Source organism: Lutjanus erythropterus, chromosome 2 (genome assembly GCF_056507025.1).
Source record: "Lutjanus erythropterus isolate fLutEry1 chromosome 2, fLutEry1.hap2, whole genome shotgun sequence".
Taxonomy (NCBI): Eukaryota; Metazoa; Chordata; class Actinopteri; order Lutjaniformes; family Lutjanidae; genus Lutjanus; species Lutjanus erythropterus.
Genome location: NC_139318.1, coordinates 43004108 through 43029901, shown reverse-complemented (window position 1 = coordinate 43029901; position 25794 = coordinate 43004108). Strand labels below are relative to the sequence as shown.

Below are 25794 nucleotides of genomic sequence, written 5' to 3'. Positions count from 1 at the left end.
GCCTGCAGCTGCCAATACTCTGGTTAAACCTTTGCATTGATTATACATTTCTGTCATAAAAAGTCCTCATCCATCATTGGTTCATTAGTGACCTTTTAACCTGCTGCACTGAGTTTGACCTGCTGTACTGTAGTTTAAACTCATACATGTATGGAACATTAGACTGGTCAATCTACAGACACAAATGATGTTTCTCTATCTGTTATGTGAACATTATGGCTCCTATATTACACATGACATGCATTTGCTCCAATAAACCATCAAATAAATGCAGAAAAATGAAAATGTCAAGGTGGAAGTGCTAGATTATTTCTAATAGGCTCACCGTAATGATTGATCTGATTAGAAAAATAGAAATTCAAATTCATTCCACCAGCTGTAGGCCAGGGGTCTGCAACCTTCATGATCAAAAGAGACATTTTTGGCTACATATTTTTATAGTTGGTAAATGTAAAAATCACTTTACACTGTAGAGACAACTCAACATTTCAAAGCAACATCCTGGGATAATTTTGAGCCCAACTCAAACTCATATTTGAGTTTTTCAAACTCAAAGAAATTGTATTTCAAAATTTGGTCACAGTGAACTGTGAATCTGATTTGTCATTATTTTGGTGCTTAAAATATTACATTTTGTGTTGTTTTTTTTGTGTTCTGGTCACCGTTTACATCAATTGTACTGGATTTGGCTGCAGCGCTGTGAAGCTCTGGGAGTGTTTTGTGAACTGGAGATCTTCACTCATCCTCACATCAGCACAGGGGTAACTAGATATTGAGTGAAGTTTCATTTTTGGCTGAACTATCACTTTAAGTCACTCTGTATTAGGCCAGCTAAACATGTAAATGGTAAAATATAAATGTAACCACAGTTTGTGAGCTGGCCATGAATTTGTAACACTGTGAGGACATTGGCTGAGCCTCAGTCAGCTGTCTGCTTCCTTCCCTGAGACCTCCTTGGTGATGTGCTCAGTGTGGCGGCAGCAGGAGGATCTGAGGACGCTGACGTCAGGATGTTTATACATTATTTACCTACACAGACTTAAATATCTCCTGTGCATATAATTTCCACACAAACTGCTGCTTCTTATTGCTGTGATTTAAATACACCAGAAGATTGTGGTCTGATGCATGAACAGACTGTGATACAGTTGGTGAGAGGGTGGGTATACACTGATAGAGAGGCAATGAAAGATAGAGAGAAGACAGAAAAAAGAGGGAGGGAAAATCTTTCAAGGCACAAAAAATAAGAAAACAGAAAAATATAACAAGACAGGAATGAGAGAAAGAAGAGATAGAGATGGAAAAGAGATAGAAGCTGACAGCATCGCTGTTGAGTGATAATTAAGGAGAAGAAAAAGAAGAAAGAGCGCAGATTTCTGCTCCTCCAAACATTAAGTGCTGTGTCGCTGAAGCAATACAACAAACTGATAAACTATTTTCCAGAGGATTAAAACGCTGATGTTTATCTTCATTGTGAGACAGACGAGAATAAAATAAACTGTGCTCCTCCACTTGTTAAAAACCATAAAGTCTTAAATAGGTAGTTTATAACAAAACAATGCAGTAAAGAAATCAGATCACGTACAGCACTAAACTGAATTCTCAAGATGCTCTTAAAGAAGTGAGAGAGGCAACACAAAGTAGTTTAAAGCTGCTTATTTTAGCGTCACAATATTTTCTACCTTTAGTTCAGGCTATTTGGGCATTAATATTGTCATTATATATCGATTTCTTCATCTTTTCTTGCATCAGAATTCAGCTTTTTTGCAACCTGAGTTCTGTTGTTTATACATTTAATGTCTGCACAGACATATAGGTCCATGCTATATTTTACACTGGACAATTAGACACGCTCCGAACCCATTTTTCTTTCCCACCATGGATTGCAATGCCTGAACTTTGCATATCAGCTGATCCAAAGTACCGATTCAGTACCAGTGCATTATTGTATACTAACCCTGTATGTATGTGATATGATTGCTATCATCTTTCTATGGCAATGGAAATTTAGACAGTCCTTGGAGGCATTTTCCAAAACTGGTATCGGTATCAGGTTACAATTACTCCAAATGTGAAAAACTACACCTTGGGCAATTCCTAAAAAGTTGCATTTATGTTTATTTAAGTAGCAAGCCAGTTATCAATCCACCCGACAAGTCGGCAACTTTACTGTGACTTGTCAGACAAAACATGAGATTAATGCACCAAAATGTCGTTGGTCAAGAAATATTTACAAAGCATAAAACAGCAATGTCCCTTTTTTAAAGTTTCATGTCTAAACAAGTATACGGCCATGCTAGTGGCTCTATGAGGCTCACAGACAATAGAATAAGTGGATGGAGCCACCATGATGTCACCCATTGGTTTGTGGTCTACCTGTGGACTTCAAATTTGGTATTATGGGGGTTCCTATCTTGTTTTTTGTTTTTTTTTGCAACCACAGGACAGACAAGAACATGAAGCTGGTGTGTTATGTACTCTGAATTAAAATCCTTAAGGCATACCGTGCTTTATGATGTATTTTACTCCACATGGGACATGATTTACACATGGAGTTGCCCTCTGTTGGCCATTGGCTTCACTTTTCCGACCTGGACGCTCCGTCCACTAATGCCATTGTCTATGATGACAAGTAGCTTTGACCTTAACGATAACATCAGCATGCTAACATGCTTAGAATGTTAGCAGGTAATGTTCACCACTTTAGTTTAGCATGTTAGCATAACAATAATTGGCACAGAAACAGTACAGCTGAGGCTGATGGAAATGTCATTAAGTTTGCAGGTATTTGCTCTCATAGAAGTCAGATACAGTTTTCACCTGATGGTAGTGCAGACAGATGAAAACCTAAATGATTAGTTATCATCTTGAAAGAGACTTTAAATCTAAACTTCTCTTTGTTCTACACAGGAACTGGTTGCTGTTTTTTTTTTTTGTTTTTTTTTTTTTTGCCAGATTGGAAATTTCACACTTTAATTACAGAAAGAAGTGTATCTGTAGTCGTTCAGTTATTAGAAGGCGTTAGAGCTACATTAACACTTTCATTCTGCTTTAATTTTCTGCAAAGATAAGCTAAACATGCACCAGCATTTTGGTGAACCCAGAAGAGCTGTCCTATCAGACTGATGCTGAATACGTTCTGTAAATCAATCTCAACAAAAACATCTTTATATCGTACCAGTGCCCTAAAGGTTCAGATACTTAACCTGAGTGACATACTGACAGGATCTTGATGAAATCCATTTAAGTGAATACAAAAACCATCTTTTGGCGTTTATGTCCTCATTCCCTCTCTTCTGGACAGAGCCATGACTGGACAGTTTGACTGTGTTGCTGCAGGGAAACAAATCACTTTAAGGGGGACCGATTCTGTTGGTGCTTCCAATGAAATAAATTTAACATGATTTTGGCTGGATCTTTGACCAAGAACACACACACACACACACACTTACACACATACGAAAAGCACTTGTGTTAGCACTCAGTCACTCACACACACACACAACAGAGTCCTCTATCCTCTATTAGAGCTGGCACTGTGGGGATTTCTCCCTGCCAATGTCTGTATTGAGACGACAAGGAAGCGAGGAAGACTAACTGATCCAAAGTGGAAGAAGAGGCTCCAACAAGGACTTTTTAAAATGAGGAAAATGTCTGAGCAAGGACTTTTGGAAATGAAAAGTCTACCCTGAAGACTCAACAGCAACAAAGACTTGATGAATTCAGTAAAGAGCTCCAAAAGAGCCAAGTAAATATTGACATGAAGGACATTTTTAAGGACGCCTTCTCCAGAGGTAATATTTGCACAAACCAAAGCACACTTTTTGTTTTTATGAGCTATAACCATCACTGAAGTTCTTTGCAAAGTTTATTTAGTTGAGCCACCTTCCCTCTGTGTGCACCGACGGCCTAACAGCTGTTATGGTTTTAAATTTTTATTGTATCATCAGATGACAACGCATCGTGTTGCTGTGGTTTGGAGTCTTAATAAGTCACTGTGCGCTCCACTGGAAAAGTCCCTCTGAAGCGATTCCGCCTCACTTAAAAAACAAGACACACTCCGATGAAGGATGGCTTGTATTATATTCAGAGCTAACATCAGAATCAAAAACGCTGGGTTGGTATGAGGCCCAGAAATGTAATTGTCAACAAGGTGCAAAGACCAAATAAAATTCAGACTGCCTGATGCAACAGATAAAGATGAGAACTGACTTTGTGAGGGATCAGAAACACTACATTTTAGAAGAAAGAAGGCTTCATATTTCTATTGTTAAGTCCTCGAAATTAAGCAAGACGATGGATTGTTTTAAAAAGAAGAAATGTTGTTTTGTTTAAATGGAGCTGGGTCACAACCCACAAGCACAAAAAGCCTGTCTGAATAAAGACTATTTAAACTATTGCCAGATAAGAGCCTTTCTTATTTTTGGACTTTTGTGTTCCCTACCCAAGAGAACTTTCTTTGCAGCTTCATCATTTAAATGTCTGAGCACTTGAGACTTTTTTTTTTCTTTTTGAGTATCACATTGTTTGTCCAATGCTCCCTAGAGAAGTACGTCCAAGCTTGTGGCTCTATAATAACATCACCTGACTGACTGATGAGTCCCAATTCATTTAGCTGCTGGAGCATTTCTTAAATTTAATGAAAGCAAAGATTGTTGATTTCCAACAGTCTTATAGTTTTTGGAAAACACAGGTGTAAAGTTTATTTGTCTTATTTTTCCCGCAGTACCAAAAATCTTATCTGAACATGTAGAGGTGGAAATTACAAGTTTATCATATTGATTCTTTGTGATATTGACAAATATCATATCATTGTCCAAAGTCTGCCACAACACGATTTCAGGTTGATTCAGTTCAGGGGTCTGTGACTGATATCAGACAATATCATATGTTACATTTTACATCAACTCACAAAAAGATAAGATTTGACAGTTTTATGACTGAACCCTCTGAGACATTTATGGCACAGACATATCGCGGGACTTTCAAAAAATAAAGGCTAACCTTAAAGATGACAATGTAGCTTGATAATATTGGATCACTGAATCGATACATCAGCCCAGATCGATGTATTGTTACACCCCTGTTAACATGTAATGTCAGTTTGTGTCCTTCATTCCAAGGAATGGAAATTTGATTAAAAACAGACATGTACACCTCCAAATTGGTTGTCACGGCATTAAAAATAAGACACATGTCATCTAATCATCTTCACAAAAAAAATTGATTATAAAATTGATTCTTAGTGAAAGGGAAAATTCCACTTTTTCATGATGGTACATGTAACTGAAAGCCAAGAAATGCTCTAAGCTTTGATCGAGTACCAACAACGTCACTGTGACATAACTGGATGCAGGATGAACAGTGGATTCTGGAGAAGAAGAACTCAGCTTTCTTGTAAAATAAAACACACACTGAGGAATTTATTGCTTCCACTGACTACATTTACCATCAACACTGACTGAACAACCACATAAAATGTGACAATGTTGAAAAGAATAACAAAATCAGCGAGTATATCTTTAAACAGAGAGGAACAATGGCACTTGAACGCCCCCCAAACACTCATAAGCAGCACGGTGAGCAACGAACGGCATCTTGCCAGATAATGAGCGGACGAGGCAGCAGTCAGCAATAAAGTGCTGCATGTGGAGAAAAGTGCCTGTTTTACTGCTCGCCCCTCTGTTCAGTCAGTCCAGCTTTACGCCTCGCCATAAAGACACCTTCACAGCCATTCTGTATGTCCTCACATTCATTTAATTAACATACCGAAGCTACGGGAAATGTTATCTGCAGCATGCAGGTGTCATTAGAGATTTTGTAACTCCATTAAGTGTTAATGCACTTTTCTACATGATAATCACATCAAGAAATTACACAGAAATTAAATTAGAGCTAATGTGCACCTTCACATTCAATTATTTTGCGATGCTGCAGCAAAAAGCAGAAACACCTGATGATTCTCTAACTTGAGGTTCATCAAAACGTGTCAGGAGTGTGATGTAAGCAAATTATAACCATATTAGATTCATTAATAAGACCTGATAATCGTATCAGATAATTACACAAAGTTAATTTTATTAAAGCTTTTCTGTATTCGCAACTTAATCTAATTAGCAACATGACACCGAAGAGAGGAGCTGCTGAATTGTAAGAGAGGCGAGACCTGTTCACTTTAAGTGAATTATATCTTTATCTTCATTGCTCTGTCACAAAATAGGGCACAGACAGTAAAGAGATGTGTATACACTTTTTTTAATTTAGCGGCATTGCAGCACCGAAACAAGAGGTGGAGGAAAGGTGTAGTTGTGAGACATTAGTGATGGTCTTTGATGCTGTCACAGCTTTGAGCGTGGTGCATCAAAATGTGGAAGCATACTGTATGTGAGAAACTCAAATTTCATACTAATAAGTGTGTTCACAGTGTCTGAATTCAACCGTATCTCTTCCAAATGACATTTATATCCTGGAAGGAAGCATGACACATCCTTATATTGCACAAATGTCACAGGGAGGAGGCTGAGGCTGATGATTGGGCCCACAGAGCACCAGACTCTCTCTCACACTGGAGACTGGAGTTTACACCCAGTGACCCATGTGTTGTTACTGCTAAAAATTATTGGTTAAAGCTTAAGTTCAAAATTTGGTAATATACACCACGCCCTACTCATGATGAGAAGACTGATACCACTTTCATATCAGTCTGTTAAAGGGAACGCTGTAGCCTGTTAGCTTAGCTTAGCATAAAGAAAGCTAGGTCAGTCCACAGGTAACAAAATATATCTATTAGCACTTGTAAAGCTCACTAGTTAACACATTATATATATGGTTTGTGTGAGCATAAAACAACATTTTATGGCAGGATATGTGGCCAGGCTATTTCTTTGGTCTGAGCCACTGCCAGGGAAGCCACAGTTTTTAAGAAACTGTTAAGGTTTGGGGTTTTTTGTCGATTACTTCCTGTTTTATTTTGTAGTCCTGGTCCTCCCTCATGTGTCTTGACTTTATTTCCCGTCTTCGTCCTTTTCCTGCCCTTTCTGATTGCCATTTGTTTCACCTGTCTGATTAGTTCCACTTGTGTCTGATTAGTTGCTTGTTTATTTAGTCCTTGTGTTTCTCTGTTTCTGTGTCAGTTCGTCGTTCTCTATTGTGTTGAGTATCCAAGCTGTGTCTGTGTTTTCCACATGTTTTTTGACCTTTTATTTTGTATTTCAACAGCTTTAGTTTTGTGTTTTGGACTACCACGTCATCCATCTAAGCCTGATCCTCTGTTACTTTTGGTTTGTAATTAAATCACTTTGAACTCTGCCTGCTTCATTTCAGTCTGCCTTATTTAGGTCCATCCTTTGTTTTACTAGTTTACTTCACACACATAACAGAAAAAGTCAAGCAAAGTTTTGCCTAACACTTATTTAATGTATTAAACAAACAAAATGTAAGTTGAGTTAAAATTGAGGTTTAGGGGTGCTGGTAGCAGGCTAGCTGTTTCCCCCCGTTGCCAGCGCTAAGCTAAGCTAACCTTTGGTGTTTTTCTATTGGCACATTTGGCTGCAGATAGTCAAATCTTCCAGCATTGATTTGTGTTAGTCTAAAAGTGTTGAGCTGTGTCATGTCACACCCAAGATGGACCATCTCTGAAATCAGACCAAACTGTCCCTGAACCCCCTCCAAGCAGGTTGCGGTCACTCACCGATCACAGCCAATCAACTGACAACCCCCACTCTACCCCTCAAACAACCTGTGTCGCAAGACTCAACTAACCCGAATCTCTGCAGTTTGATGTTTAGTTGCATTGCTGTTTGTACTTTCAGATATCTGCTTTATTTTGTTGTTTCATGTTCACTTTCAGCTGAATCAAAATCATGTTAAGTTAAAGCCGGCATTGATTTTGCTCCTCCATGAGGAAAGTTTTTAAATAACAAAATAACAGGGGACTTTTACTGTCAAGAATTTAAAGAAGATGAAAAGTGATTATCCATTCTTTTGCAAGACGATGGCATTATAAGTTAAAAGAAACACCTCCAAATGTGAAGCTCTGTTGTAACAGAAATGCAAATCCCTGCCATGCTCTGCTGACACACCGACAAATGGACAAATATGAGAGTAGTGCTTTCTTCTAATTTCTGCTTCTACTTCTAAAGTGTCAGACCATTTCTTTAAGTTTGAAGAAAACTGTGCTGTGTCCTTTAAACTAGCAAAAAAATCTAGACCATCTCTCCGAAACGTAATCCAACTGCTTTCCGCTGCCTAAAAACAACCCCAAATATTTTTCTTGATCATGACACATTCAATATAAATGTTCATGGACTGACTAAAAAAAGCATATTCATTATATTACAGGAATACATTTTCTGCTGGCAACACATTTGCTTGACAAAAACTCATTTTATTAGGAAAACAAGACTGCAGGAAGTGGATACAGTTCACGGCTTCCTGGGACACTTGATTCAAACAGAGACGTTAATGTTTTTAGTTCCATCTGTGCTTTTCCTACTATGAAAAGACCAAATGTCTGCTGTGAAAAATGCCGCATTCCCAGATCTCAGAACTAACTTTGGTGAGGAAAATGTTACTGTAACCAATAAAACTGACAGACAGAGCAAAGAAAGTAAAAAAACAAGATGCTATAAAACAGTTTTCCTTTTGTGTATAACCCAGAACACAGAGAGAGACGCCACAGCAGAAGAAGACAGGAGAGGACAGAAGAGTTTAAGGAGTGATAAGTAGGAGAGATGAATATGAGAGAGAGCAGGAGGTGAAGGAGAAGGCAGAAAATTAGAGGTGATGAGGGGTGAAGACTCGAGAGGAGACGCACAGTGGGAGAGACTCAGGGAAAGATGGGAGAAGAGGGGAGAGATGACAGAAGAGGAGTAGAGGGGAAAATTGAAAAGAGGAGAGATGAAAATCAACAGAGGCACGAAGAAGATGGGTTCAAGAGGAAAAGGAGGACCAGGGAGAGGGAAAGAGGACAAAGAGCTGATTAGAAAGGAGGAGAAGGAGATGCACAGAGGGAGAGGAGGAAAAGGTCACAGCGAAAGGAAGATATAAGAAAACAGGCCTTCTTTTCCTCCTCTTAACTAATATTTCTCTGTCATTACTAACAGACACTCGTATCAGGAAGATTTACAAGCTGCCGGAGCAGGATGGGAGGATTTAACCTGTCATCAGAAACAATGGGTGGCGGCTGTCAAAGCTCGATGGATCAACACATTCAAATTGCCTTTCGGTGATTTCCTGTCATTACCACACAAAGCACGGCTGTTAACCGGCTGTGGCATTAAGAATGAAATCACACTCTCATTCATTATGTAATGGTGTGTTTGAAGAGGCAAGCGTAGAGCTCGTCTCATGCGGCTTTGTCTGCACTTGAAGCCCGCATGACAACTTGACTTCCTGCTCTCCGTCTGGCACAAAGCAGTCTGTCAGGACACAAGTGCATCATTCAGACCGTCTCATTCTGTCCTCTGACCATTCTTCATTTTCTGCCTCTTTCCCTCCGTTGCATCTTCAAATCTCAGGTGGCATCATCATCACAGGAGAGAATCTTTTTTTTTTTTTTTTTTTTGAGGCAGGCAGAGAGTATGAGCGAGCCGTAAAGTGCAGGAAAAATGGCGACATGTATCGCTGTGCTCTTTAATTGGTGGGATATCATGCTGCTGCTGCCGGTGTTGCTGTTCTCTCATTATTAAACGCCCAAGACACACTGCCTTACGTGAGCAGTGTGTGTGCACCCTGGAACCTCTTGCTTTTCAGTTGTTTTTAACAAGCCACACAGTCTGTGTGAGCAGCGCAGCTCATGCACAGCGACACTTCATGTAAGAGATTTGGCATCATGCCTGTTTTTTTTTTCATGTGAGACGCACGGCTCTCAGCAAAAATAGATTATGAAAATGATCTGTTGATAGTCATATTGACAACATACCAGCAACAGGACACCTTTTACTACAGTTTCAATATCTATGTCTGTACACACTAAATAAAAACGGCGCTAAAGAGCACTAAAAGTAGTGTAATCATGTGGGGAGCTGCTTTTGGTGCTATATAAAGCAATTAGAGTTAGAAGTGCAATATGACACTATGTTGCTTCAACAAAAATGGTGCTAAACAGTACCCAACAGCAGCGAGCTATAATTACAACCTCAGAAATACACCTGTGTTGAAAGAAGTCACATTAAATTTCAATATTATCCATTTGCTGTACCCTTGAACAGACAAACCCATCTCTGCTCTCTCTCTCTCTCTGAACGACATGACTGCTTTGTGGTTATAGCTTGTCACTTCTCTTCACAACTCTTCTGCAGACTCGTGTAGAAAGATAAGGCTGGCAGTAGCAGCACAGCAGCAGCATCACTGTCAGTGTAGACAGTTTCCACAGAGATACGAGCCTCTGCAGTTCAGTAAGGCTCTCCGTCGTGCACAGGTGGAGGTAAACAGTCTGTACTTAGTGTGTCTGTTCAGTTCCACCATATTTTGGGTCAGACCTAATTATCTTCAGGTCTGTTCCAGTGGTGGAATCTAACTAAGTTCATTTACTCAAGTAGTTACTATACTACATTACTATGGTGGACTATTGTACTTTTACCTCCTCTACATTTGCTAGTTACGTTACAAATTAAGATTTTTATGCACAAAACATAAGAAGAGCTGATAAAATGTGATGTTATAAATTAAACTACTCAGCAGTTTATACAAATACAGCCGAAATGATTTGTCAATTAATCAATTAGTCAACTTTTCATACCTTTCGCAGTTCCAGCATCACAAAAGTGAGGATTTACTGCTTTTCCTTTAATAAATTAATTACTTTTTTAAATAATTATGAAGTTTGGACTGTTGTTATTATACACCAAACAGTCAGCCAATTAATGGAGACAATAATCAGCAGAATCATCCATGATAAAAACATAATCGTTAGTTGCAGTTCCACACAAAATAGTTCAAAATGAGGTGTGACTCATCCAACTATAAAAGTAAAAATCCTGAATTTGCATTAATGCATGAGTCATAATAAACTAATGATATAATATATAATAGTGAAACAGTCACAGGGGACAGAGGTATGCTTTATATTTTTAATAAAATACTTTAATTATATTTTCCTGACTTTTCCTTACGCTTGCATACTTTTACTTGGGTAATATTTTCAATGCAGGACTTGACTTTTGTAACCGAGCATGTCTACAGTGCAGTATTGAAATTTTCCTCAGATAAAGGGTCTGGATGCTTCCCCCACCACTGGTCGGGTCTGATCAGGTCTGACTGTTCATGCGTCCCCTACAGATTGGATCACATTTGTTTGAACATTAATTCACGCATGTCCAGTTTGGGCAGGTTTTTCCATCGGGTCTGTTTCAAATCGGTGTGTGAGGCTGATAAAAACATTGCAAAAACACTCTTTTATACTAACTAAGCAAAGCGAAATGTGTGCTTTGATTTCAGTCTGAACATCCCTGAAGAATAAAAATTTCCAACACAGCAGCGAGCCAGTTTGGTCCAGAAAAAGCTAATCTTGCCAACATTAAATATTTGTCCTCTCGCATCTCTTTTTTGCTTCATTTGGAGAAGATGAGCATATTGTCTAACATCATATTACAGTATAAACCCCGGGTAATGAAAATCTAATTAATCAAACCTCTCCCTAACATGTGGTGCTGCTGGTGTGCATCGCTGCTGCCTGGCACCACATCTTTCCTGCATCTTTACTCCTTCCACTGCACTGAAACAACAAGCACAGCCATTGTTCCTGCATTAGACTACAGCACGCTGAAGAACACCTTCGCTGCTCCCATAATGCTCAGTATAACAAATGAACACCTGCAGCCTTCACCTCCTCCGCCCCTCCTCTGCCTCCTCCTCCTCCCTATAGAATAGACCTCCTTTCCTGGCAGTCCATTTTGTACTCCTGACTTTTCTGGGTCATCTCTCCAGCTCAGATGCACACCAGAGACTGCTCTCCTCCTCTCCATCACCCCTCTTTCTCCTCCATAACTCATATCTTTGCTCCATGCATCATTATCATAGCTACATTTGCAGTGGGTAGAAATCCTTTTACTGAGTTTTTTTTTTTTCATTTGATTAAAAACACAACCTCACAGCATTATGAGATTTATTTTGACAAGGAAACTTATTTTTTCTTTCTCCTTTTGTCCTTTCAGTGCTTGGCCTGCATGCGGCTCAACAGCGGGAGTGAAGACAGAGAGATGGAGTGATGATGATACAATGAAGGGAAGGAGAGAGGAGGGAGGAAAGCACTAAGGGAAGGAAAGGAGCGAGGATAAAAGACGAGGGTAACGAGCGAGGAGGGGAAAAGAGACCTACCGAGCCATTTTAATTTTTAAATTCTTGCTTCCTCCATCCCTCCCCCCGCTGTTCTGTCACCTCTATCACTCTCCTCTCTGTCTTTTCTGTCCCTCCCTCACCCCTGGTTGATGTATGATTGATGCTGCTTTCTTCTCTCCATAGCTCCTTTCTTCCTTGACTCCCTCCACCTCTGCTCCAACATCCATCATTTGCTCTTTTTCCATCCCATCACTTTTTTCCATCTGTCCTCTGATTCGCTGAAAGCTAATGTTCCGGATCCTCCCACAATAAGTGACCTCTCATTACCTCAGCTGTTGTTATGACATCATAATATCTGGTGCATGCTCATAATTCACACACGTTTAGCTCACTCTCATTCATAAGTTTCTGAAATATACTCAGAAAAAATGTAAACCAATCACCTGAACTTCAACCTAAATGTAATCTAAATTCTAATCTTCACCATAAAGCAAAGATTTTGTTCTAAATTGGGTGCAACTTTGGTATTTTTTAGTATTTTTAAAGAAACAAGTTGTTTCCTCCTGCCCTGTCCTCTATGGACCCTGGGAAACTCAGACAGGCTGCAGGAATGCTGCAGGAGTACAAGCCAAGTACAACATTGGACTCTGACAATAACGAGTAACAAAAGTCCTCCACTGCTTTTTATAACAGTCAAAAGTCTGTCAATGTAAAGTTAATCCCAGTATCCTGAAAACAAAAGCCCACTGCTCTGAAAATGCACATTCTGGAGTTGGAGTTTAGTCTCTGCCTGCAAGACTCCATTAACTTATTGCTTAATTTAACCGTTGTATGAGATCAGACACTCATTCAACAAACATTCTGCATTAATTTAAAGTCAAATTAATGTTCAGTGTGCAAACAATAACAAATTATGGGCCAGAACAGAGATTTCCAAGGAAGACACTGCAGATGAAGTGCTCTTCTTTAACATTGTCCTCCTCATCTCCATTCAAACTCGACAGAAACAAAATAAAACTCACCAAAACCATCCTGGCTCATGTTTCCACTTTTTCGACAATCACTAACTTTGGTTTGGTCAAAATAACCCCTTTATTCAGACGGGAGAGGAGCAAGAGAGGGGTCGGATATCAGATAAGCAGCGAGGAGAAACAGCATGTTGATGCAGACTGTTTTCACACCTGCCTCGGCAAATAAAGACTTTCATTCTGACCAAACAACCAGAGCTGGAGATTGTTGGAGCACTGAAAAGATGAGCCGAGATTTTTTGGTGAGTATGATTTTGTTTCTGCTGAGTTTGAGTCAAGATGACAATTACAGTTTTGCAAAGGGAGTCTGGTTAGTTTGGCAAGAGCAATAAAATAACTGTTTCTGGTTAAACCAAACATAAAAAAAAAAGCGTTTATCTCTGCAGGTATCCTTTCCATAATGTCGTCACACACTTAGAATAACAATCTGAGCCTGTCAGTGGCAAAAACAAAAACTCTGGACTTATTGTGACAGTGTGCAGTTGTCTGTAGGGATTATGTTATAGCTTAGTTTTGCCTCTGGTGGCTGCAACATTCTGACTCAATACTGCACCATTTTCAAAAATTGTTGTCCCCATTAGTCACTTAGACACACACACAAAAAAAACATGGAAAGTTAAGGACCAGGTTGAAAAATACTAAAGTTACCCTTTTAGGAAGTGAGGGGCTGAAGAAAAAATCCTCACTGTGGAAGATTTTCATCATTTTTCTCTTCTTGTGAGAACATTTGGTCCCTACAAGCAGAGAATTACAGCAGCAGACTCTCACACAAAGAAATATAGACTCAATTAGTCTCCCTGAGCAGCAGCAGCAGCGCCTGCTCTGTTTCTATATTAGAGATTTTTTTTTCTTCAACTGATTAATGGGAAGATCAGAATGGACAAGAACAAGCCTGAGAGGAAAATACATCCTCCCTAAAACACTTTACCAATATTTCTTTAAAAACACCTTTTGGAAATTTACCATTGCTTTCTCTGTTGTATTTATGTTTCCTTATTAATCACACAGATCAAGTTATTATTATTATTAGTATTATCCCCACCAAATGTCGGAGATAATGCATTTGCTTGCGTGCACACATGATCAACAGACTTGCAGCTTGTCTGATCTTCACTACTACTGGACCGATCACCAGGCATATTCATAACTGTATGCTGAAAGACCTCTGTGATTCAGAATTGTTGAAAAATATTGACAAACCTGTGTCCAGGGAGGGAATTTCTTCAAATTCTGTACAAATGACCACTTAGATTCAAAGAAGAGCTGATTAGACTTTAGTGGTCGAGGTTACAGTGACCTCACTAAACACATTTTTTTGCCAAGAATTCTCAGAAACTGTGACATAATGTTCAGCTCTCTATCATTCCTGTCCTCCTGCATCTGTATCTGGCAGCTGTGGTGTCATTGCAGTAGGTGCTTCACTATCTGTTGCCTGGCTGGGATCTCAGTAAGTATATCAACAAATATACTGAGGCATACAGGTATAATTATGAATGAAAACTCTTGAATAGTTTTATTTTTAAAGACTTACTTCTTTCACTACTTTGCAGAATATGATTTTATATGCAAAACATTGTTGTACATGAAGTCTGATGTTTTAGATAGATTGGGACCAATTACAGGAAGTTCTTCTTCAGGCTATTGTTGAAAAACAGCACAACAAAACAAAATGAGGGAGAGAAGACCGAATGTTTAACTGACATTAAGTCCGACGACTTTATAAAGAGTCATTTGGGGAAAAAAAACACATATATTCTGATACTTTTTAATTATTTTCCAAGAGGATGAACTGGACTGACAACACACTGATGCCAGATGCATGCCTGTCAAACCAATCAACTGAATCTTATCAAAAATACTGACTTTGGTTTGGACTTTCAGTTTCAGTTGGAGTAAAATTCTACTCTAGTATTAGTGTCTTTACTGAAGTTATTCCAACATTGGCGATATGAACACCAACATTTAGTTATCATACAGGAGGGAATCTGTCATAGAAGAGACACAAAGTTCAGTTTCTGCGACCTCTAAAGCAGGAAACATCTCAGAATACAATGCAGCAATTGGTTTTGAATAAAAGGCATACATGATTTTCCTAGAAAACTGCTGAAACAGCTGAAAGCAACAAGTAGATATCAGTTGGATTGTAGGAAACTACTACCAGCAGAAGAAAATTTTAGGTGCAAAGAGTAACTTCTAGGATGCTCTTTATTTCTGTGAACACTGTAACTTTTAGGGGGATTTCTCCTTTAAGACGCATGGATGTTGGATGTTGGTTTATGTCAGACAGGTGATGAGATGGACGGATCGATGAGTCGCTGAGTGAACATTTAATTTTTCATGTTTAACATTTAATCTGTAATGCAGGAGAATCAGCACTCAGCTGTCAGTCTGTCACCAGGAGCAGTGAGAGCTGACACCTGAGCCGCTAGATAACACATACATAATGTGTGTGTGTGCGTGTGTGTGTGTGTGTGTGTGTGTGTGTGTGTGTGTGTGTGTGTGTGTGTGTGTGTGTGTGTGTGTGTGTGTGTGTGTGTGCGCATGTTCCGTCTGCTGATCATCTGGGGAGACATGAGAACAGACTGAGAGCAAAAACCGCAAACTGTAATTCAGGTCAAAGAGAGAGATGTGACAGTAAAGAGTAAAATCTGCTGAACTCACCTCAGCTACTTTTGATTTAAAGGTTACTTGTATTTTAAGGTGGGCATAAATCTTTAGAGTGTAAATTCATTTTAGTTCAGTCAGCGAACTGAAATGATCGCTCACTGTGGGCTAGTTGTCAATTTATTAGTTCAACAAGTAATACAGTCTAATAATTAAGACGACAAATCAACCTGCCTTTACAGCAGAGGCTGAACCATGGCTGCTACACAGTATCACCTTTTGGATCTTAATATACTTTATATTTATACTTATATCATACTTTTATTAGTGTTTATTAATTATCTTTCAGTATAATGGGGTTTAAACTGACATAATATATCATCCTGTTTATTGCTTCTTAAGAGGAAGTCAATAAAGACGGATGTCATGAATCTCTCCGACTCTTCGGCCACGTTTACATGACAGCTGTGTTGCTAAGAATGCTAAGAATGGAAAAGCTATAGTGTGCATGACTCAAGCATGGCTATTCGACCAAAAAACATAATCACAGGAAGCTCATATTGCAGCAGTGGTAAAGGTGACATTTTCAAAAGCTGACACTCTGGAACCTGGTTTCAGAAGTTTGCATTTTCAGGCCCTGAATGCGCCGTTACCATGTGAAGGACTGGCCAAAACGCAGCAAACGTTTACCTTTATTATGTTGAAAATGTTGTCATGTAAACAGCACAGCACATTTTGTTTTCATCTGGTTTTGTCTTCATGTCTCATAACTTTCCTGCCTTCCTCTCAGCCCATGCAGTCGGCTCATTACCTTCACCTGGTTTTCTCCGCCCATCTCCTCACCTGTGCCTCATTCTCTCATCAGACCCTCAGTATATACACCAGTCAACTTTCCCTTGCCCTTTCCCGGATTGTCATGTGTGTTTTTGCAAACCTATCCAGTGTTATTTTGCCAGATTTGCCTGTTTTTGAACCTTGGATTCCCTGCTCTCTTGTCAGATTTGTTCGCCTGTGTGACTGTTTTCCTGGTTTTGACTCTGGCTGAATCGTTAACTGAACTGGACTTTCCTTGTAACTCTACTGCTTTATGCTTGCAAACTGTGCAACAAATTTAATGTAAAGAGATACCACACATGACCAATTTTGACTGCATTATTTATCAAAATGTTGCCCCAACACCTGCCACATTCATGTAATTTTTTCCGGTGAATGTGTGAAGCTTAAACCCCGTTAGTCTGGCGTGGTCAGCCTTAATGAGATCTGGCCCCCAGATCTAGACTAGTGAACTTCAGCTGAGTCAAACTGCTTATATTGCAAAAAAAACATCCAGATCAGAAGGTGAAGTTTGGTGTATTTTCTTTTTCATTCTATAAGGCTGGGATTTAGCCAGTTTCCCCCAAGCTGCAGCAGGACCTCGGCCACCAGTGTCTGGTGCTTTCTGCAAATTGGGCTTTGCTGATCAGAGGACAATACAGTCCATACTTTATCAGCACTTTTAAAATGATGGAACGAGCCAAAACAGGAAGTGAACTGATGCTGGAAGATGAGTGGAAATATCTGCTCTGTTGGAGGTGATTTTAGAGGCTGTGAAGGCATAGACACAGCTGATCGCCACTGTCTGTTTACAGTGTAGCTTGGACTATCTTAACTGTTACTGCCAGTAAATGCTGTAAGGTCAATACCCAATATAAACATGAATATTTTTTAATAATGCACCAGATTAGAAGGTTCCTTGTACAAGTTACAGCATATAATCTCTTTCATATCCAACCAAAAGTGGTATTGTAATTGAAATATTGATACTAAATCGAATCGTTATCCATTTGTAAAAAACAGCCCCAAGTTCATTAGACAGTGATGACTTCTGCCTAATATCACAGGGTTATTCTGCAAAACAATGGGCTAAATTTTTTTTGCTCAACATAACTCATAATGTGAAAAGCGCACATCTGCTTTTGGGTATCGGATAAGGCTTCACGCTCATGAATCTGTGAGTCAAACTGGACTCCCTGGATAAAATTTAATTATTTCACCTGAACCTGTTACATGTCGACACCATCAAAGCTCCTTTTGATTTTCTAAGGTGACTCATAACTACACAGTGGGGATGTCAGATCTCCAGGTCTCCATCTTCTAAAAGCTGATGCAGATTTCAGACACAAAACGTACATAAACAAAAAATTTACCCTCTGTTTTTATTACCTCACTCCACTGTCAGTTAAACATATTTGAACTGAATTAAACTGAAGAGCGAGAGTGAGTGGAGCAGGAACAGAGTGAGGGGAAAACAAGAAAAGGAAAGCGATTAAAAGACAATTTAAGGTGGAAAGACCGAGTTAACCTGCAAACAGGATTTTTAAATCATTGAATGAAAGGGGGTGGGTGAGAGAGAGTGAAAGCTTGACAGAGAGACATTGGGATAAAGAGGGAGAGAGAGAGAATTAACCTGCAATCAGGCCTCTATTTAGCTGCAGTCAGCCACAATCAGGAGCCATATTAGCATTTAATTAGACTGAGAGCCACAAACCACGGCCTCCCGCTCCGCTCTGATTACCTCACACACTGCTTTCATATCAGTGTGTGTGTGTGTGTGTGTGTGTGTGTGTGTGTGTGTGTGTGTGTGTGTGCGGGAACGTGTGGCCCACAATCATAAAAATGTGTAAATGTGTGTTTCTTAGCGCAGGAAGACTTTTATTTATGAATGCATGAGTGCTCATACAGATGTGTGTACAGCAATGCTGGCACTGATGTGTGGGTGCCTGTTTTTTCCCGCGGAGACGTCCACAGGAACAAAAGAGCGTCGACAGGTTGAATTCTGTTCGTGAGTGTAAACAAATTATTCACACTTTCATACAGGTGATGTCCCAGCATGCTGCCTTACATCAGACTCCTCTTGGCTAGCATGTAAACACTGACACCTCTGAGGCAGGTGACAGTGTGAATTAGCTTTGGCGACGATCTTCATGTGTTCTGTCTGGTCTCCCAAGATGGCCTCACATCACTGGGAACCAATTTTCCTGGAAATGTGTTGCTGACTCAGCATTTTCTAATGAGTTTGTTCATTTATACTTATTTATTTCCAGATTCCCCTGCACAGAGAACCACTTATGTTGAATCTTAGGATGAAAATTGCAGTGAAAATGAACTCAGGGGAATAATATCAAATTTCTTTTAAGACCGTAAGATCCCCAGTGCTTCAGCCTTCCTGTCAGCCAGAACAAGTACTCGCTGACATTTTTACACTCAGCATTTGTTGATAACACAAACTGTCTGCAAAATAAGGTACTTGCAGGCTTGGAGAACCTAGATACAAAAAAGTTAACTGTTTCATTACAGTTAGATTAAAAAATAATCAGATTACAGATACATTTAGTAAAAATAAAAAAATATACTACCATGCACAGTGCATAAACAGTTGCCAATTCATTATCATGGCCTTTAATGAAAAGATGCGTCACTGGGTGGAAATATCACCATTTTCTTTAATCTTTAAATCAATCAATCAATCAATAATTTGTGCACAACAAAGGGAGGAACAGCTGGACAAACAAATAAACCTAACAACAAACATAAAACGCTTAGAGCTGCAACTTAATCCCTGCTGTAATTTAATCAACTATTTAATTAACCTGCATCTACTTTGATATTTGATTAATTGTTCTGAGTCATTTTTTTTCAGTTAAAAAAGTCATAATTCTCTGATTTCAGCTTCATAAATATAAATAGTTTCTGGTTTCTTTAATCTTCTTTGACAGTTAACTGAATGTGTTTGAGTTGTGAACAAAACAAGATGTTTGAGGACACTGGCCTCAGCTTTGATCAGCATGGACCAAACAACTAACTGACCAACTGAGAAAATGATCAACCAATTAATTGATGATGAAAATAATCATTATTTGCAGCCCTACATACACTATATTAGACTAAACAATTTCACCACATTTTACAATGAGGTAATGGAAAGTAAACAAGTTACATTACTTTAATTCTGTGATACTTGGAACTCAAGATGCTGATTATTAGCAGCAGGTTTGTGTATCATGTTCACCAGTGTAGTGGACAAATCAAAAAATAATAATAATAATATCAAAACACTAATATCTAATAGCTGCAAGACTCACAAGAAAAAAAAGTTTGATTACAATAACAACACCCCACATTATGTCATGAGCTCCAGGTGGCAATTAAACGAGCGCACGCTGACCTGAACAATGACCCTGCAAGCATGTGAGCATCAGTGCTGCCGTCTAATGAGTTTTAGGCTTTACAGGACCAGCGAGCACCGCTTGCTGCTCACAGACAGGAATAATAAAAGCAATAATAATAACACGTGCGTTACGATAATCACTACGCTTAAAATGGCTGCGTTTTTATGACTCTGTTACGTAACTGCAGGAGAAAGAAGAAGGAATCAGAGAAGACATGCAACAGAAGTTTCCGGTCAGATGGAGGATGCTGTTTATTCATGGTTGCTGCTTTAACTAGAAAGGACAACTCACTGAAAGATTATGGAGGTGTTGACCTGTGGTTTAGGAGCACCTTAACCCCGAGGATTTTTAAGTCCTCAGTGTTTTTTTTTTTGGGGGGGGGGGGGATTAGCTGTATTGTCACAGGTAGGATATTGACTTTCACTGGGGTGATTAAAGGTGATTTTAGTCGCGTGCACAGCTGTGTTATCTGTGATCGTTACGGGCCATGTGCTCCCGTGAGAGGACAGGACAAATAACCTGTTAACGTGCATCAATGTGTCAATTCTAATGTAAGAAAAAAACAGTCACTTTCAGCGCTTTTTATCTCAAACTCTTCCTTTTTTTCCCAGCTTTGTGTCTCATTGACAATCAGATTTCACAAAAGCAATTAGTTGCCCACAGTTGTGTGTGTGTGTGTAGCTGTGAGGCAGCAGGTGTAAATGTTGTGAAAGATATTTCTAAAAATGAGCTGCCGTCTCAGAGCTTCGGCCGAACGGTTTGGATAGACTGAGCTGCTGCGAGTGTTGGATTGGAAATTACTGTTATTTGCTGTGTAAATAATTACAACAGGTGGTTTCAGCCAAGCAGACTATTTGGTCACGTCCCAGCTGCTCCAACAAGCTCCAACTGTGTGAAAAAAAAAAAAAAAAAAATCCCACGAGATACTGCTGACCAGGCTGCATTTTTTTTCACGCCGGTTTTCATTGAAATGTAGGTGATGCAACAGCAGCACTTAAAGGTGCAGTACGTGATTCTGGAGCAAGAGATACTTGGTTGCTGAGTCTCACTCTCAGGTCGTCAGGTGACACACAACAATCCAGAGCGTCAGTGTATGACGACCTGGGAATGAGACTCAGCAATCGACCATCTTTCTCCAGAATCACTTACTGTAATTGGCCAGTGTTTCCTGTCACGGGTAAGATTCTGGAAACGGAGCCAAGAGGAGGTGCAGATGTCCAATTTTCCCTCAGACCACTTGAATTACTATATGCTGAGAGGTTATTGCAGAAATTTTGCCCAATGACGACAAAATGATGCCTACCAAAGCTTTCTGCTCTTAAATCACAGTAAAAAATATCCTGAAGGATGAAGATTTTCTATATGGGGTACTGATTAAAGAGTGATAAAGTCTGTGTGAGGACGACGAGGACTCTCATGTGGGGGTTCAAGGTTTGTTTTCTGTGAGAAGAATTCTGGAATATCCCACAATTGTTACAGGAAATAGAAATACAAGCATACTCTGTGTAGAACCAATCACATTGCAATCTTTTGCATACTAATTAGGCAGAGTTAACATGTCCCCAACCACAACCATAGCTCAAAAAGTGGCCTGCAATCCCCAACTTAAAATTCAGCCTCAGTGGTCATGATAGATGTTGTTTAGCACTTCTCCACTATAACTAACCTGTTTTCTCACAGTTTTTTGTTTTTTTTGTTTTTTTTTTACATTATGTCTTTTATGAGTCAGTGTGCACAGTCAGTAATGTTCCCCTGTGTCTGTACCCTCTCAGCAGACTCGAAACTTTCAAGTGTGCTGCACTGTGCAGTCTGAAGTCTGAAGTGAGCTCAGTTGCACGTCTAACCACACCTGGCAGTGATGTCATAGTGTCCTGACTAAGGGCGAATCCATCTGCATTCTTTTGCATGTTTTTCAAATGGAAACTCACACTCAGCCTTTAGCAAAAAGTGGTAATGTACATTACAGGCCTGATACCCAAGAAATGCTTCCTGTAGGCACCCATTAATTGAAGTCCAAAAGAAAATGCATGGCAACACAGTAATAAATGACAATTAGCGATTTTAATGATTAATCACTGATCAATTAATCAGCTTTAAGGATTTGACTGATTAAAATGCATTCATCGATGATTATTTGATAGTCTAAAAATTGGCAGTAATTTCACCTTGTTTGTTTTGTCTGACGGAGCCATTTGACCTAAACATAAAATGAGATTAAAATTCTGGAAAAAAAAAACATGAATTTTGTGCCCTATTAATTGATTAATCAGTTGTTAATCGTTTCAACTATTGGCTAAAGAAAATGCACAAAATTTCCACCCCTAATGACTATATAATAAAACACAGTTGGAGTAATAAAATGACAAATTCTGTACCTTCATAGCACTTAACACTCCTTTATTCTTTGTTATAGACTGTTTCTGAAATTACTGTAAATGGTAAATGGGGGAAATGAAGTGTGAACAACTGTTTTACTGTTTTCTAGCAGTTTACACAAATGCTGAAAATGTCAGCTGATAAATTATCAATACATTGTGTTAAATGTGTTTAAGCAGGAACAATGTGACCTACTTACACTTACATTAGCAGTTCAAACCTGCCAATACACAATCTTATCGAAACCTGTGTTGTTTTCTTTCTAGAGATATTTTTATATACATTCCATGTACTTTTATCCTTTACTTCAATTTGTATGGGAAAGACAATCCGGTACTGCAGTTTTTCAGACAGGATTATATGACAGGAAATCAGGCGTAATGTAATGCAGCAATAAAGCCAGTTCAGAGCAAATTACATCATCTGATGCATCCGATTTGAGGAAATACTTGATCCTACTGACAATCTCATCATAGAAAACCTGACATAACCACACAGGTGTGCACAGGCACTCTGTCACACACACACACACACACACACACACACACACACACACACACACACACACACACAGACAACACATGAAAAATACATGTCAGTCATAGTCCAGTTTAACCATAGCTGGAGACATTTTTTACTTACAGTTACAATGTCTTCTACTGCACTACATTTCAGAGGGAAATATTCAGCCTGTTTTTATTCTCAACGTGTCAAACTATGATGCTGTAGGTATCCCTCGAGCCTTATTTGAGGAGGCGCACCTCTAGCGTGATGTTTTGATATGCTATAAACGTCAGGAGATGTAGCACAAAGAGAGACAAAGTCCACGTAGGAAGCAATGAGGTGGAAGGATGTGATTAATGAACACAGGAGACAGGGGTTTGTGTCCCAAGTGAAACCAGTAGTCAACTTCTTTTTGAACTTATGCAAGGCACAAACCTGATCTTTTATTAAAGCTGAAATAGTTTTTGTGCCTTTAGTTTGAAAGTCTTCCCAGACGTTGCACATATATTGTTGCTGCTAGTTTGATGCATAGGGCCACTGACCAAGCTGTATTTGACAAGAACTACATTAGTTACTAGACACTTTAATTTTACATACAAACATATGATCAGTTTATATGATAATAAGATGCATTGTTAGGAATTAAAAGCCCCACGGACCCTTGCAGGTGTTTTCAGTTATGTTGCTGATTAGATTCAAATCTCTACTGGGATTTACACGAGGCCCTCGTGTGCTAACAAACAAAACTAACAGCAGAGCCCCTGAAGTTTCAGAAAATTCAATTTTTGTCTTGGTGCATGCAAAAATAATTTGTGCATACAAGACCTTGATGGTTCCATGATTTCACACTATGATTTTGCATAGTGAGTAATCTGCTTAATTTTAGGATATTTTAGGATTTATAAAGGATCTGAGTACTTCAGTGTTCAGGTCACTCTGTCTCAGAGGAAATATTGTTGTCTCATACCTCGTCCATTTTCAAATTGACTTCATAGACTCTACAGGTTATTATAAAAAAAATAACTGATGTGAAATGGACTCATTATATCATTAAAACTGAGACTTTGTTTGTTATTCAGTGAGCTTTCAAGTGACATTTTAGAAGACTAAATCACTTTAAGTTTTGTGTGACTACATGCACACATATGGCAGGCCTACATACTGCACTCACACAAACACTGATGCATTTAATTTGGTTAAATGCCAGCATTAACGGCTAAGCAGACATCTGCCATTCCAACCATTACTGCCCAGCCTGTGATGTTTATTTGAAGCCTATATAGGGCTGCAACTAAGAAATATTTTCACAGTCATTTGATGTCTATTATCTTGTCAAAAAGATTAATCATTTGTACTATAAAATAAAAGAGTGCCATCTTTAGATGTGAAGGACATAAAAGCAGCAAATATCACATTTGAGAAGCTGTTTGCTGAGTGAATGTTTGGTATTTTTAGACTGACAAATGACTTAAAGGATTAATCAATTATCATAACCAAAAGTTGTGTTTCAGTACTGAATGTTAGTATAATTATTTCCACATATTGTGCACAAATTACAGACTTTATGAATAAAAATGTGATTTTTTTCTTACTGGAAAAATCAGCCAAGATGAATATAATACTAAACATGGAGAGCAAACAAGGTTTCTGCAGGACATGTACATGTTGAAAGGTGATTTACTGAGTGAGACTGTCCTCTGAGCCAGGACAGATTTACATAACACACTGCCTGCCTGTCGTGTGGATGGAAATATCAGTTTTCCAGCAGACAGGTGACAAACACATGTGCTTTCTGTGTGTATGTTTTATGTGTGGCTCAAGTCAGTCTTATTGTGGTTGCACGTGTGTGTCTGTGTGCGATTCCCACTCACCCCCATCGTCCTCATCGAAGGAGTTCATGCAGGGGAAGTAGATGGCGAGTGCCTCGAAGGACGCCGACAGGCTGATGCGGCTCTGCGATCTCTCCATGTAGAGGCCCGTCGTCGGGCCCGGGTCGGCCGGCTTGGCCAAGCGCGGCTGGGCATTCTTCACGCGGAGTACGGCTCGCGGCGTCTTGGATGGCTGTCAGCTGCCCCCCACGGCAGATCCACCTCACCCCGAAAAGAAGAGTCGAGCAAGAACCCCAGAGGTGCTCGCACCGAATCGAATCGGTGCAAAAACTTAGTTGCAGCAAGTGGCAGCAGACGTCGACGATGTTGCTCTTTCTCTAGACAAAATGCAAGCTCCGATGGTGCAAAATCATCCTTGTGAAGTCCGATATATCTCAGTTGGTTGCTCACTTTTGATGAGGTTAAGTGTTCTAATAAATTAAATCTTTGTTTATGCTTTTTCCTAAAAGAATATCTATCTGTGATGGTGCATAGCAAAGTTGGATCTGTCTCTTTCTGTCATTTCTGCTTTAATTTTTGGATTCTTGTATTGCTTCCATTCTCAGGCAGAAGCTGGTGTACATCCTCCTGTCCTGTTCATCCCCTTTTGTCCTCAGAGGTCCAGCTGATAGTCTGATGGACTTGTTGTCTTAGCTGCTTCCTCACGCTGATAAAACCTGATCTCGCTCAGTTTGTGTCACAGCAAAACTCCCTGAACTCTGCACTCTGCGTGTCAACCTAACATCCTCCTGCTTGTGCATTCACGGCCCGGATGCCTGGTCTTCTTCAGACCGAAGATGGGAGGAGACGCTGGTGGTGGCAGAGGTTGATGTTGACGCCCAGCTTGAAACGTGTTGCTTCCCGAATGAATCAAAGCTTTTCGTCTCTGTCTTTCGGCGTTGTCATCTCCTCGTGTTTTGACAGAGC

The 25794-nt window shown here is 39.5% G+C and overlaps 1 protein-coding gene across 1 annotated transcript in view; it reads right to left on the bottom strand.

Moving 5' to 3' along the window:
- The window catches only part of rims4 (regulating synaptic membrane exocytosis 4), a 71667-nt gene extending 46625 nt beyond the window's left edge, over positions 1–25042 (bottom strand). Inside the window, exon 1 of the mRNA XM_084745908.1 lies at positions 24871–25042. Coding sequence (XP_084602034.1) covers positions 24871–24967 — 97 coding nt within the window. The 5' untranslated portion in view covers positions 24968–25042. The remainder of the gene's footprint in view (positions 1–24870) is intronic.
- Positions 25043–25794: the final 752 nt, after the last annotated feature.